The sequence below is a fragment of the Vanessa tameamea genome, chromosome 7 (assembly GCF_037043105.1).
Source record: "Vanessa tameamea isolate UH-Manoa-2023 chromosome 7, ilVanTame1 primary haplotype, whole genome shotgun sequence".
Classification (NCBI taxonomy): domain Eukaryota; kingdom Metazoa; phylum Arthropoda; class Insecta; order Lepidoptera; family Nymphalidae; genus Vanessa; species Vanessa tameamea.
Window position 1 is genome coordinate 9,785,917 of NC_087315.1, and position 16,193 is coordinate 9,802,109.

The 16,193-nt window shown below is 32.0% G+C and overlaps 2 protein-coding genes across 2 annotated transcripts; both read right to left on the reverse strand.

Moving 5' to 3' along the window:
- Window positions 1-534: 534 nt before the first annotated feature.
- On the reverse strand, window positions 535-3,383 carry LOC113401197 (odorant receptor 13a-like). Its single transcript, XM_064215296.1, has 7 exons — window positions 3,232-3,383; window positions 2,881-3,134; window positions 2,715-2,811; window positions 1,990-2,089; window positions 1,738-1,845; window positions 1,043-1,207; window positions 535-585 (listed from the first exon to the last, which is right to left on the reverse strand). The coding sequence occupies exons 1-7, from the start codon at window positions 3,354-3,356 to the stop codon at window positions 535-537; spliced, it is 900 nt and encodes a 299-aa protein (XP_064071366.1). The 5' UTR covers window positions 3,357-3,383.
- A 2,679-nt stretch (window positions 3,384-6,062) lies between these two features.
- Window positions 6,063-14,601, reverse strand: LOC135193356 (uncharacterized). Its single transcript, XM_064215293.1, has 9 exons — window positions 14,477-14,601; window positions 14,086-14,273; window positions 13,499-13,662; window positions 12,817-13,070; window positions 11,755-11,851; window positions 8,629-8,728; window positions 8,092-8,199; window positions 7,480-7,644; window positions 6,063-6,119 (listed from the first exon to the last, which is right to left on the reverse strand). The coding sequence occupies exons 1-9, from the start codon at window positions 14,592-14,594 to the stop codon at window positions 6,063-6,065; spliced, it is 1,251 nt and encodes a 416-aa protein (XP_064071363.1). The 5' UTR covers window positions 14,595-14,601.
- Window positions 14,602-16,193: the final 1,592 nt, after the last annotated feature.

A 16,193-nucleotide genomic window follows, 5' to 3' on the forward strand; every position in this document is an offset into this window, starting at 1 on the left:
TGTCGAGAATGCTAGCAAAATGTTATCCCTAAATTGATATTATTTAGTCTGTTGAAATAATTACTTGCTGCGGTTATTAAGAATGTCTTTTTCCTTGTTAATTCTTATAGCAAATTGGAGCATAAATGAACATAATATATTTTGATAACTTCATTCGAAATATTTGTTATTAGAATACATGTTTACTGAATATATTAATACGTGATTATAACAATTTATTTGAAACTATTAAAGCATTTAACATTTTTTAATAAATATGCAACATTCATAATTAACGTAATACAAGCCAAGCAGAATTATTATACTAGTATATTAAAATAGCAAAAACACATAGATAGAAGCACGCAAGCGTACAGGTAGAAGCTTCCTGTGTTCAGCGGTTGACTAAGGCTGAACACATCACATCGAATAACTATGAGCCCTTAGCCCGGGGTGCGCCAAAGTTCCCGAGAGTCACATCGAAGTAATTTTAATATTGAAATTATTTATTACAGCTGCAACACAATTCAAGCTCGGCCGACACAAAAATATTTTTTAACGAAATTGGAGAAGAACTGTTAGAGCGCTGTATGATGTTTTCACTATCTAAAAAAAATAAGATAAATGAGTTTCGAGAATAGTTTAACGAACAGAATAGTTTTTTTTAAGCCTAGAAATAGATAAATTAAAACCTTCCTTTATAATTATATAATTAATGCTATTGACTAAATAGCTTATGCTAAGAGAGGGTCGATGAAGTTTGGATATGGAAAAGATTTAAATGAATTTTACTGACTCTCTTGTACGATTTTGAATTTGTAATCATCGTCGTTGCATCGCGAGTCGAACCTCACACGTATTTAAATTATATAAAACAAATGAATATCATTTTTTTTTATATCTCTAATGTAAAAAATCATAAACCTGCGTGTAATAAAAGAAACATTATCATGGATTACGTTCCATATTAAAAATAAATAGCCTTCGCTTGTTCAAACATAGACAGCAATAAGAAATGTTGCTGGTTCTATTTGTCTATTTACCGATACCAAGTTGTTCTTACATTTGCATACGCTTCCAAAGAGAGATCGTACATGCCTCCAGCGGAAAGACCAGTGGGTTTGTGAGCGCGAGCCAGTATTAGTAAAATAGAGGTTCGCACCCCCGGCGCCATTACGATACCGTTCTCCCATCCCGAACAATAAACTGCTTCACTTATACTTTGACTCTGAATTATAAATGAAAGCGAAAATATATTAAAACCCTTACTTAAGATATGGTACAATTGTACACGAAAGAAAAAAATATGTCTATTTAAATCAAATTAGTATTTAAATCACTGTTAATGTCCGTATTGTATCTGATGTAATGAAACATTATTCTTATTTATATTAAAACAAGCAAAACTGTTTTAGTATACATTTAGTGGACTCGTAGGTCATAAGGTGTTCGACATAAAAAAGTAGCCTATGTCCTTCCTTGGAATTCAAGTTTGCTTGCTTTTGTTTTTATCAAATTCGATTCAGTGGTTTGGCCGTGAAAGAGCAACAGACAGACGGACAAAGTTTATTTCGTTTTTATAATATTAGCATAGATAATACATGAGAGACAACCTCTTTCATTAATTATATTCTAACACCTTTGCCGAAATTCGCTGCAATTTCTGATACAAGTTTCATGTATAATAGATTAGTAGTTTTTTTTTCATTAGGGAACGTCTCCTCGCTTATAATATGTAGTTAATATATATGATCATACCTGAATCTTTATCTCTTCGCACCATCTACATATTATATAAAGGAGGAACATATTGTATCCGAGATAAAACAGGCTCATAAGTCCTTTCGTCATATTGGCATCCACCGACTGAACAAAAATACAAAATATATTTTAAATTCCGCACAAACAAATTTCGTCCGTAACTAATCTTAACTACGCAAAATGTGCAAGAAATAGGGTATAAGTATTATTTAAAAATAAAACTATTTTTAATAACATCAGGATCCTTACCGTCGTGACTTGAAAGCTTATGGAACAAATTAGTGTTGTACTAGTCGCCAGCTGAATCAACATGGGTATACTCATTAAATCGCGAAGTTTCAAAGTATTCCTAAGAAAATGTCACAAAACAAAACGGTAATTATATAAAAAGTAGCAGCGGCTTGGCCAAGGCTTTGAGCTTATTACACCAAACTGCCCGAATGAGAATTACACACATTTGACAGAATGTTAACTGATTTAAATTTAACGATATCCAAAAGCCTAAAATACGTTATATGACATTAAGTGAAGGTTTATTCGTCGTAAGTTATACATTCAAGGGATCTACATTAATCCATAAGAAGTTTCCTTTTGGCAGTTATGATGTTATACAAAATTATTTTTCAGGATTGTTTAAATAGTTTGGAATTGAATAAATATTGACCGTAATTTGTCCAAAAAATATCCATGAATTTCGGCATGTGAAACTAATAATACCTAATAATGATCGGTTAAATGAACATGAAATTGTTGATGCAATCGAATCATAAATTTTAAAGGTAAGCCAAGTCTTACAAGAAACATCAAATTATAATTAAAATTCAGAAATAGATAACACTTAAATCTTGATTGTTTTAAATTGTACAGTAATTTTGAAAGTATTTACTTCTTCTTAAATGGTTTCAGTGCAATGTCAAAAATTTGAGAAAGGAATTTTCTTAAAGTTTACATAGGGTAAGAGATATCATACTTACAGTAATATGAGCATATGTTGATCCACCAAATTACCTAATCTGCTCTTGTAGACTCGAGTAAATTCCTTATTCAAATTTAAATTGTTCGTATCAATATCTAAAAACGTAGTTGCAGTTTAAATGCTACAAAATTTCATTCATTGACTTTATTTGTCAATTAACCTACCTTTAAAATTACTTTGACAATCGTTTAATATGTTCTTGAAACAGTCGTTCAGTATGGAAAATTGACAGAGTAAATGCATTAAGTGAGCTTGTACGATGAGATCATTTGTCATGACAAAATAACATATTAAGGAAAAAACTGTCAATGTAGAGATATAGGTGATCGTGTATAGAACCGGTGTTCTATAATCATATGGTAATCGAACAGACACCATTAAATTGTACTCCAGGTCGTCCATAAAAGGGTAGATTTGCCTAGAAAATTATAATGATAATGTTAATTTGTTTTAAATATAAAAAATCTTGGTTATTTTTCTAATTCATACGAATCTTCACTGAATAATGAACATACCATACAATAACAGTGCAAGTTCCTATTCCCAACAGTAATTTTAGCCCCGTGTCGTTCCTTGTCCGCCAGGTTTCCAATATATTTTTCCTCTTTTCAGTCGATAAATCAAAGTTCCTTGACTCCATGGAAGATGCAAGACTTTTGAAGACGTGTCTATTAGAAGTCTAAAATTTAATCTTACTTAAAGTGACTTAGTAATAAGACATTAAAAACACTTATAAACGTTTACATTTATCAAGCAGGCAGTAGGCAACTACCGTTAGCAACAAAATAAGTTCCTTTTTTTAGTTAAGGTTCCCAAAATTTCCGAATGGATCTTCAAATTTGATTTAAAATGTTTAAACCCGCAGAAAAGATTGGCAAAATAATTAATCAAACTACTATAATACACTTTTCGCAAGAGTATCCCTCCTCAAATCCCATGCTCTATCTAACACCTGCACCATCAAAACAGCAATTAAACAAAATCGGGTATTGAAAGTGCTAGTTCTGTGTATTTCTATATATGATAGGATAACCATTTTTGGTTATTTAGCTTGAGATTGTCAGACAGGTTGGTTTGTACGTGTCAAATACCAGCTTTCACGTCATTACTCCCGGGCTAGGGTCTAGGCACCGATCAAGGTTCTAGAACAGCTTAAAGCAGCACAGATCCAGGCTATAAAGAACACAACCGAGTTACTTAAGTGGAAGGTCGAACTCCAGTCGTAAAAACACTCCGGCAACCGGCAACGTGGAGCAGGAGTGTGCTGTACTGTTTTCCAAGAAATCAAAGTGTGTCATGATCCTTTTTCTTATTATTTATCTCTCTACCTTACTCACTGTTCAAACCGAATAAGTAATTATTAAAAATTGTAATTAATAAAAAGAGTAGTGTTTTTTTAAAATAAATTTACTGACGAATGAATAAATTGTTACTTACTTTTTTATTTATTTTAATGATATTGAAAACCCTAAGCTGCAGAGAAGCCTAAATTGCTTATTCATTTTGGACAATTATGTATATATATTATTTATATATATTCAAGAAAATAATATTCATAATTATATATTAAGTTTAACGTTAATAAAATATTTAAAGAAGATTTACCAGTACTCTATACTTGCAAAAAGCTCCCATTTGTATAAAGATAATGTTAACTGCATCTGTAATTCCATCGATAGTCCAAGTAATACTGATGAAATTCCAGAATTCACAGCATACGAACAACGCTAACAGTGTCTTCACAGTAGTACTGTATATCCAATAAGGCACACTGTAGTCAGAAGTTGAAAGACCTAAAAAACATTTATTACATTTTTGGGGAAGATATTTAAAATATAAGACTCATGTTTATTATTATTAAAGATGAATTCAAATAAAATAAGATTTATAATTAATTAAAATTTATCAACCGAAAATATATGTGACGCGATAAATATATTCGAAAAATTGTATTTCGAGATCTCCACTCGCCGATTTTATAGCATCGGTGTCAGTGAGTTTTTTCCATATTGAATTTAAAATCTTCATTTTAGTTAATTTGCTTGATCTGTATTTTATCGCACTGAGGCGATACAGCTCGTGTAATGTAGTACAGCCTACGAAAATTGAGCTTAAATAGTCCATTGTTCGTTTCCATATGCATCAAATCTCTCGGCATAAAATGTTGTAATCTAATATAATATTAATAACGAATTATAAATAATTTTTAATACAATTTTGTAAGAAGAAAATAAGCACAATATCCGATATGAAACGAAATGGTACCGAAGGCCAATTATTCTACTAATGTATAATAGTTTATGATTCTATACCGATCCAACTTCGACTATTCCTCGCAAAAAGAAACCTCAGCTTAACTTAACTGTGGGCCATTTCTACTTATTTATATATGTTCCCGATTATATTTCAAACTAAATTCGACCAAACGGCAATGGAATCGTTGTATTAGTAGAATGGGAAAACGGCTGAACGGCTACGATTACGTTTCGAATGGATTGCGATAGTGAATTTTTTTACTAGAACTGGTACCCTGGTCCACACAAGTCCTTAAGACTCACATTTGACAAATTATTTTTTAATTTCAAAATAGAAACCATTTTTTTCTATCATCAAAAGTTCCAACATAAAGGATTTCGGTTTGCCTTTTAAACTGTTTAAAAGACACTTCATTTTTACAAAAGGGATGAAATTCGTCGATGACAATGGAAACAAATAATGAAATCACTGAAACCGTTATTAAATTTCAATCGTATTAATCATTCAGGGCGGTTAAACTCGTTTGGACAGTGCATGGTCGTCATCATTATTCATGAAAGACCAGCGATTCATTTGTTATTCATCCATGAGAACTGTTGCAGGCTTTCCAGATTTCGAATGAGAATTCAATTTTATTTTATTAAAACTCACATCTTAAATACTAGTTGTTTTCGCCTTCGATGGTCGTAAATAAGTGTTAAATGTTTATTGTATTTTTTAATTTATTTATATTAGTAGTTTAAACTGTATTAAAATCGGAGATAGCTTAATAAAAAAAAAAATAGAGTATGATTAATCGAAAAATTCAATTTCATAAAAGAATATATGAATCTTTTGTAGATTAAAAGTTTAGAAAGTAAGTAGTAACAAAATAAATAAATATAATTTTTTTTAAAGTTAAAAATGAACATTCCTTTTGCATTTTGCAATTTTGTTTCAATGTTTGACTTTTATGACATCTAAATTAAAAATATATTTTCTAAGTCTATATTAATACGAATAACTAAAGACAACACTATATGTGTTATGATTATTAAAATATTGATATATTTGCTAATATTTTATTCATTACATAGGTATTAGATTACAACTAATTCTGCTGAAATCTTCGCAAAACTGTAACAGCTGAATAGGACGTCTTCACCAACTGTAAAACAAATAAGTTATTTTTTAATTTCACAAATAGATTTTTATTTTTAACTGACTTTAAAAAATGGTGCTTCTCAATTCTATTGATTATTTTTATGTCTTTTTACATCAGAACTTCGTCATTTATAAGTAGAATTGGAAAAATATTTTTGAATCTATATATATTCTCAGATTAGTCCCGATTACATCAAAATCCATTTGGTACTGATAGGATTTACGAAGAATTGAGGTATAAACTCCTCAATTCATCAAGAAAGTATCATTTGGTGAAGTATAATAGATCAAGACGACCACAGACGCCCACCGAAGTTGGTCGTGCTTATAAAATATAAATAATAAAATGTTTGCTACAAAACAAACGAAAGAAAAATAACCTACAAATGAAACCAGCCGGTACTAACTAGTTTCGTTATTGACAATATTATTGAAATTAACAAAAGATCAATACAACAACTGCACGTCTAGAAAGAAAATGCTTTGATTCACGTGCTCAAGTAGCTATGAACAGAAAGAACTATAAAAGAACGTACTTCAGGCCTCTAGAAGCTTCTATTTCACATCGAAAAGTGTATTGGATTTAACAATTTCAGCTGAAAATGTGTAAGAAAGAAATATTAACCGGTCGGTAAATATATATCTAGTGTATCGGAGATCTAACCAAATTATTCAAATGTATATTAGAATATAAATATATCTTTATTCCGAAATGTATGATACGAAATGTATGAATATTTTATCACGTTTTACTTATACTGAGAAATGAGAACGGAATGACTATCATTAGTGATACCTCTTATTACAAAGCAAATTTAGTTGACGCACAAAAAATACTATCGGCTCGTAACAGGTTTCACTAAATGGCAGTTTCCGTTAGCTAAATATGATTTAAGATGACGTAATACAAATTTTATTGTATTTGATCATGTATCAAATATTATCCACTTGTTAGAGAGACATTTTTTACAATTAATCTAAATTCTATCCAATTACAACTTGAACTGAATTATTTTATTAATACTACATAGAATAAAATTTAAAAAAATGTAATAAATAATCTACAACAATTATTTTAATATTGACATACACAACCAGTAAAATTGAGTTACTATTAAGATACAGATAATAATAATTATTATTAATATTTGTCCTCTGACTAAGCATTGAGCCTCTACTAGATGCGGGTTCGACAGTAGTCGACAGGAGAGACAATGTCTGCGACTTGCAACTGCGACCTGCGACTTTTACATCGCTAAGTAGCCCGAGAGCCGTTGAGCTGTACAAATGACTCCAAAATATAAAATTTGCTTTTGAGAACCTACTTCAATAAAATTTATTTTATTATATATGTGAATTAATACAGTGGTATATGAGGCTAGTGACAAATCGAACAAGCCTCCGGCGGTGAGGACGAGCGGCTTGCGAGCGCGAGTCGCGATCAGCAACAGGCATGCGCCCACTCCTCTTGTCGCTGTCAGACCCCTCTCCCAACGCGCACAGTAAACTGAATTAGCGATATTTTCACTCTGAAAAATAATATTCACGATATTATTTATAAATTCAATTTAATGTTAATATATCGATTATCGAAATAATATGTATATATGCAATATTTGAATATGTTTGTATATTATATTTGTTCCCCAAACCGAATGTTACTCACGAAGCCAACGGCGAATCCCAAGGACATATGATAACTCCATAGAATATATTATAGTGTTTTAATGAACAGTCCAATTGCTCAACTTATTATAAGAGTTATGAGGCCTAAAAGTGCTAGCTACTAGACGAACGAATCACGGGTAGATTGTCGATTCCCTAGACATGAAAAGAGGACAGACCGAAGTCAAACGGCTATAATAGCCAATATTTCTATATCATTTTACCAAAATTATATTAATTTTATAACAAGTTAACACTTGGGAGGGCTTTGCCGGTTTACCTACCTGTTATATAATAATAACTTATAGTACCTGTAATTTGATCTCATCACACCACTTGCAGAAAATAGACAACTCGAAAAGGTTGTACATCAAATAGAGGAGACTCATGAAAAACTTTACATTGTTCGGTCCAGCCGTCTGTAAAATGACAACGACGGTGTAATCGCTTTAGAAACAGTCGAAGAGTAAAATTAAAGTTCGGATAAAACCATTCGAATCCAATTCCTTTTTCCAATTCGATTTAAAGCGAATTCCTTTGATGAATATAAATGTATTTTAAGCTTTTTATAATACTTATAATGGAGTCACTCAAAGTATAAATATGTAGGTATAATAAATACTTTGAAGTATTAGTGAGCTCGAAGATGCATAAGCTCCTTCTTAACTTTCTTTAAGAAAGGAGAGAAGACCTTAGCTGAACAGTAGAACATTAATCAAGGAAAGTAAAGATTGTTACTTTGCTTTACTTTTGACGTTTACTTTTACGACAGCAATTGTTTGTGTAACGTGACGTGAAAATAACAAGAAGTATCTCGATACTAATGTAAAGTTAAGAAGTTTACTTACTCTTATAGCTTGATAACTAACAAAGCATATAAGCATTGCGCTTGCCGCCAGCTGTCCCAACATTGGTATACTTAACGAATGCTTCAGTTCCATTGTGTTGCTAAATACAAAACAAACTTAAGTAAGACCAACAGAAGAATTCTAAAGAGTGAACGTTAGTTGATTTCTAATACAAACATCATTAATCTCTATCTAATATTATAAAGTTGAAGATTTTATTTGTTCGGTTAATCGCGCTAATCTCAAGAACAATTGACTGAACTGATTTGAAAAATTATTTCAATTCTATCGGTCATATACCGTGTCGTTACATTCAAAAGGAGTGGAATTTCAATTAAAAATGATGCTTAAACGGGTGCACTGCCTAAACGGTTAAAGTTTTACTTATACATCCTGATGCACATCCGACGAATCGTTTCATGAATTGTGCATGTTCGTTTGCATTATTCAATTAACTTGTCTACGTAAGGTAATTGAAAAGTCATCATCATCACCATCTTCTTGTCCTTATCCCAATTTAACTTGGCGTCGGCGCTGCATGTCTTCTTCTTCCATACTTCTCTGTCAGACCTCATCTCACAAGTGTAAGAAAATACCCACATTTTACAATTAACAGAAATGGTATAAAAAGGGGCCTCCAAGATAGCTTGAATTGAAATGAGCTTGATAGGTTTAAAAAATTGACAGTAATTTTAGAATTATTAAGACATTCCGGTTTAACACTCAAATTATCAAAATGCAACTTTCTTATGACTTCCGTAGATTACTTAGGTTTTGAACTTTCCGAAAAGGGTATCAAACCTGGGTCAAGAAAGACAGATGTAGTAGCACCCGGTAAGTAACCGGCAGATTGCTGTAGTCACGAGTAGATTGCCCTGGTCGCGAGCAGATAGCCTTGGTCGCGGGCAATATTATTAGTTAATTAGTGTATAAGTGTTTTTATGATTATATTCAAATAAGTGATCTGGTTATGTTACTAATGTGAAGTGATTTTGTATGTTGTAATTTAAAAAAAAAAACTATTGATATTAAATGCAGTGTTTTGGATTATAATCGCCACCCTCAGCGAACGTTGAATTACACTAGTAACATTCTTTCTAACAATATTGTCTTTCACACAATCCATCCATCGTTTTTTTGGTCGTCCCCTACCTTTATATCCATCCACATCCATGTTCAAAACCTTCCTCACAACATGGTCCTCATTCCTCCACTTCAAAAGTATCGCTACAAAAATGTTTCGTAAGTTTCGAAGTCGCATGTATACGACCTTTAGGAAAAGATTTCGGAATTTCGTTGCAGTCAGGGCCTTACATACATATTCTGCCACTAACCAGCAATTATTGTACGTTGTGTTCCAGTTTGAAGGGTGAAGGAGCCAGTGTAAGTAGTTAAATACTATGGACGGCAAGTACTTAATTAAGTTGTAAGAACTGTAACTGCTCCTTACGAGTAACTCACAAACGTTCAGTTAATAACAATTTGAAATAATAAAATCTATCATGTCAATATTAAATGAGCTATTTTTTCGTGTGTACACTAAATAAATTAGTGTACGTAGGAAATGGCTCGAACGGCTTGGTTCAAATTTTGTATTTAGACGACTGATTTTGTGTCTTAACCTGGTGTAATGGCTGTTTTTTTTTTATCAAAAATAAAGAACGAGCAACTCTCACTCGAGTAACTAAAATAATTATTGACAAACTTTTGACCATATCAATATCTCAAACGTTTCAATATTAAATAAGCTGTAAACAGTGAACCTCGATCTAATTATAGATATAAATTAATGTATATGTTGTATATAAATTAATATGTATAATAAAATAAATTCTATCTACGACGTAATTGATTTTTTCCTTACAAATCTAGTAAAAGAGAATTCCAAGTCATTTGTTGCAAGGGTCAAATTAAGTACAGTTGAAGTAATTAATGAAACGAAAATAATACCTAAAGCCCTGGTCGTCTGGTCGTAACAGCAAAACAATTAATTGAATTTGTCGGATATATTACAAATTACACATGATTTCATGCATTTATTCTTACATACATACTTCACCTGTGAGGGATGAGGAGACGCGGTGGTCGTTAGTGACGTTATAACCTATTTATATTCCAAATTTAAATCTAAATTCATCCAGCTGCTTTCGCGATATTGAGTAAACATGTACCTAGGCATAAAACTTTTCATTTTAATTTGAGTAGTATTATTGTATTATACGAAAACCGGTGAAATTAAAGTTCACTCGAGCGGAACCAGGGAGGATTAGCAATTTCTCCTTCCACACAATATTTTATAGACCTGGAGGCATATTGTATATACAAGTCGCAACAAAAAATCAGGTGTATTGAAATCGGACCAAACCTGTTTTTTTTTTAATTTCGTATATGTAAACAGACTGGAACATGAGCCACCTGATGATAAGTGTTCACAACTGCCAATATTTATTGGTACGATTAGAAATATTAATTAATCCTCATATCACCAATGTGCCCCAAACCTTTGGAATTATGATGTTATTTCCCTAGTGCCTATAGTTACACTGGCTCACTCACACTTCATATCGGAACACAACAATACTATGTAATGCTTTGCGGTAGAATAAATGATGCGTAAGTGGTACCACTTGCTTTGCGCAAGCCCGTCTGGGACCAAGTGAATAGGAATCTGACAAATCTTTAAGCATTAATGAGGAACGAACGAACATACTCTCGTATTTTTAATATTAGTAGACAACATTCACTGTAGTTTAATATATGTATTTTATTTTTATAAATTGGTATTTGATACTCAAAACATTCTTGGGAAGTTACCACGCTTATCATTTTCTTTCGAGGTTCTACCTAACAACAATACTTTTTATTGTATTGTCTGTATAAGAAATGTTTTATATTTCTTATCTACATTGCCGTTGTCTATGATATTCCGTTAAGTTGCCCATCTGCACATTTCCTTTTCCTATCACAAATAAAAATAAAACTAATTGTCTTTACCATTCACATAGATATCAGCTGATGACGACAGTAGTTTTTTTTTTAATTTATTTAAATAAAATGTATATTATTTGACTATTTAATAGTTTCTACTTACCTTTACGTGAGTATTTAAAAACAATAAATAATTACTTTAAAATAAATTTGTGTTGCTCCACCAAATCGTTCAGCCTATTTAAGAATTTCTCTCTAAATTGATCTGTACTAATAATGTGTCTTTCATCCTTTCCTGAAAAAATTTAAACTTTAAAATTCCATAGATTAAACTCGCAAATTGTTTACCTAATTAAAAATGCAAACAAACAATTATTATTTATAGAACGGACCGGATCCGAATGTTAACACTTAATTTTTAGACCGTCGATTACATACAATTAAATTAAATTTTGGTCTTTATAATAATTAAACTTCTTATCAACAAAACATTAATCTTATTTAAAATAAATAAAAGTAACTAAACAAAATGTGCCCGTCGAAGGAAGCGTTGCGTATGTGAAACAAATTGATTATTATTTATAATTAAACAAAACCAATAAATAATAAAGGTTTGTTGATGAAACCAATAAATAATAAACAATATATATATTTGAGTTGAATTACGTCGGAACTAGATTTGACAACTACTCGTCAGTGTCAAAATCTAGCGGAGCGTCGTGTGGATGGTTAGCGCACACGTAATGGCGGCGTTCAACTGGGAAGAGAAACCGTCATCGTAAACGCACCACAAATACGACGAATCGCTATCGTTCCGTGTAATCTACGATAGTTTTTGTTAATTTCGATTCAATTGTGATATAAAGTGAATATTGAGACTATTAATTTGATTTTTGAACTAAACACTGATTTTAATTATATTTGAAGAAGTAAATTGATTATACAATTGATTTTGACGTTTTATCTTGTTATCCAATTGCATCTAAAAGTCATAAATCATGGCTAATCCTGACAAAGGTGATCTCTCGCCTTTGTATTTATTATGAATTAAATAATTAATCAAATAATGTATTGGATTATAAATAGAGATTTGTTAAAAAGAAAGCCTATTATTAAGCATAGTCTTAAAAATAGTACGTGAAACTCTTTATGTGCATAATAAAAGCATATATTAATAAAAGTGGAAGTGACGGAAATGACACACATTAACTAAAGAATAAATTGGCACTTAGAATAAAATAATCCTTCAAAGGTTCTTACTATTTTTGTCTCCAATACAATCGTCAATAATGCCCTCGAAGCAATCTCCTAATACGGTATACTGACACAACAGGTGCATCAAATGCGCCTGCATTATGAGATCGTTGACCATTACGAACAGAGAGGCATAATTAAATGTTATGAGTACTATGATATAAAGGATCGGGAAACGAATCGGCGTTTGATATTCAAAAGGGAAGCGCGCTGATACCATCAGATTGTAATCTATGTCGTCCACTAAAGGGTAGATGTGCCTGTAAACGTTCAATAGCATCAATCACGTAGAACGTGTGCAGGGATGAAAAGTTACACGCAAAAAATGTTCTCACTGCCTACCTAAAATCTCGTTTATTGTATAAAATTTTATCGAGGCAAGTAAACAGAGCTAGTTGAGGTCAGAATGAGTAAATCTTATGTAATCTAATTTTTTTTTTTTTAAGTTCAGATCTAATAATTCGGTTCGTGCTCGGTTTGGAAGGAAAATATCGTGAAGTAACCTGCTTGAGTCGGATGAAACCATCCCGCTTTGGAGTGGTGTAGTAAATACGGTCCAAACTTCTCCCCAAGAGAAGCTGTTACTTAGTATTTTTCTTTTATTACACATAATTTTGTTTTTCAACTACTTTGGGTTAGTTATTATATTCTTAGTTATTCAAATAAATGTAGTTATTTTAATACTAACCACGCAGCTAGAGTACAAGAACCCAACAGCAGTAGTAGTTTTAAAAATCTCTCGTTCCTTTGAGACCAAAACCTAACCATTTCCTGTCGCCTCGGTGTGGATGTATCAAAGTAAGGAGACTCCATAGCTGACGCAAGCTTTTTGTAAATTGTTTTATTTGCTCTCTGTTAGTACAGGATAATTAATTATTAAATATTTTGCTTTTTATTAAAAGAAAAATAAAATGAACTAAAATTTTTGATATACATATATATCCTTCAAATTATTTGGCAAAGATAAAACTGACCCAACTTTTATAATTCGAAGCCACGAAAAATAGAGAGACTTAATTACAAAACAAGTGAAAGTTGTAATTTTGCCATAATCATTATTGAATACTTGAAGAAAATGTGTATGAATTATCATATTTCGAGCATCTTTTTTTTTAATCATATTTGAGAAATTATTTTTATTAAAAACACTTGAGCTCCTCCATAGGTATTAAAACCAAACAAAAAAATAACTTTGACGAATAAAGATGAAAAAGGAACGACTATGTATGTATTTACCTATTTATAGATACTATTTTATAGATAGTGAACACTTGCCATATTTTGATATCTATATAGAGCAATTAAGTGCATGAGAGTAACATTAACGTTGTCAATGATGCCATCTAAGCTGGTAGACTTGCTCACGAGATGCCAAGCCTCGCAGCTTATCAAGAAACCGACCGCCAGCTTCAGGATCCCGCTATATATGCGATACTTTAAGGTGTTGTCCAAAAGAGCCCATCCTGGTAAAACAAAATATGTATACGTTAAGATTAATTTATTTTAATAAATACAAATGAATACTTATGTATATAAGATTTAGAATAGTAGATAGTTGTATGGTCTATACTTTCCTAAGCCTTGTGCGAAGTGCACGTATTGAATATGATACCAGTTTTTGATTAAAAGGCTTAAAAAAAACTAAAATCGACTGCCAAAATATTACCTGCAAAATACGTAACACGGTAAACAGATTCGAAAAACAATGTCTCTAATTTCCCGCTCGACTGTTCCAAGGCTTTGCATTGAGTTGACTTTGTCCACAAACGATGAAAAAATTCCATCTTTTCAGCAAATGTAGAGAAAAGGTTGTTTAAAGTAAGCTTTGCAAATAAAGCGCTTCTATTTATCCTTTGAAAACTTACCGATTGTATGTTGCTTTGTTTCCATTGCACTTTTTTTTCACATTTCATTGCGTTTGTCAAATATTATCGTATATTATTAGCTCGACAAGTAAGGCCACAGATCCCGAGGTTCTTGGTTCAAACTCATTTGATATTTCTATCTGATCTGAGTCTATAAACTGGAAGAGTGTATAGTGTACCTCGAAAACCATGTTAAGCCATTGATTCTGGGCCTGAACTCTTTCCGGGCACGTCGAATTTGCCGTGCCATCGGATTATGAGAGTGAAGGAAAAGAGTGAGAACCTGTGTTTGCCAACACTCTTGTGCACTACAATATGTCCTGCTTAGTTAACTAGTCTTCCTTGAGATTGGCTGCCGTGAGTACGTACGTATTTGACGAAATTTAATTTAAAAAAAAAAATTACTGAAAATGTACAACCTGAACATTACATCAAGGCTATACATATTTATTAACATACTAAACAAAGGCATAAAAAATAAATCAAATCGGTATTGTCGTTATTAATGGCTTGTCCACACATGGTCTTACATTTAAACTTAAAATATAAAATCAATACGTAACAATGGAAACAGAATAACAGTAATATTTAGCACAGCACGTTCCGTACACGTAATTATAAGGCGGTTGATTAAATACAAATCTGTTTGATGTGACCACATTAACCTCCTATGGCCGGCTCCCGATCGCCAAGTAAACAGAATGATTGATTACTTAATGGTATAAATGCACTGAGCTTACTAGAATAGTAATAATAAACCTCTTTCCTTTGATATGATCAACTATAATATAAGGAAATTCTATTTAAACGGTGATAATTATACATTATAAGGTGTTTCCCACATCTGATATGTAGATAAATATTTCTTGTCTATTTTGTGTTTATTAATGCACGATAAAGAACATTGGTGCTGCATTATTACTGCTACGAATTTATTATAAAATAACAGAAGTATTTACTCTTCTTCTTCGATTTCTTCCAGTGATAGTCCATCACTAAACGTGGATTGAATTTAATTCACTTTGTGCAAGCGCGTCTGGGTAGGTACCACCCACTCATCAGATATTCTACCGCCAAACAGCAGTACTTAGTATTGTTGTGTTCGGGTTTGAAGGGTGAGTGAGCCAGTGTAACTAAAGGCATAAGCAACGTAACATCTTGGTTCTCAAGGTTGGTGGCGCATTGGTGATGTAAGGAATGGTTAATATTTCTTGCAACGCCATTGTCTACAGGCGGCGGTGGTGACCACTTACCATCAGGTGGCCCATTTGCTCGTCCACCTACCGATATCATAAAAAAAAATCGTAAAAAGTTTCTTCCATGTCTAGATTCGGAGATGATAAAATTGCCGATATATCTCTAACTATCTTCAAGCACTACTTTTCCACTGATCTTGAGCACCGCTTCAATTAAAGTGGATAGTATTTTTTATTTCTGAGAACATGTACTGAACGATAGCGATGTATTTCTTCCCAATTTCGGCCACGATGAACATTCTTAATGTAGACTACACATATA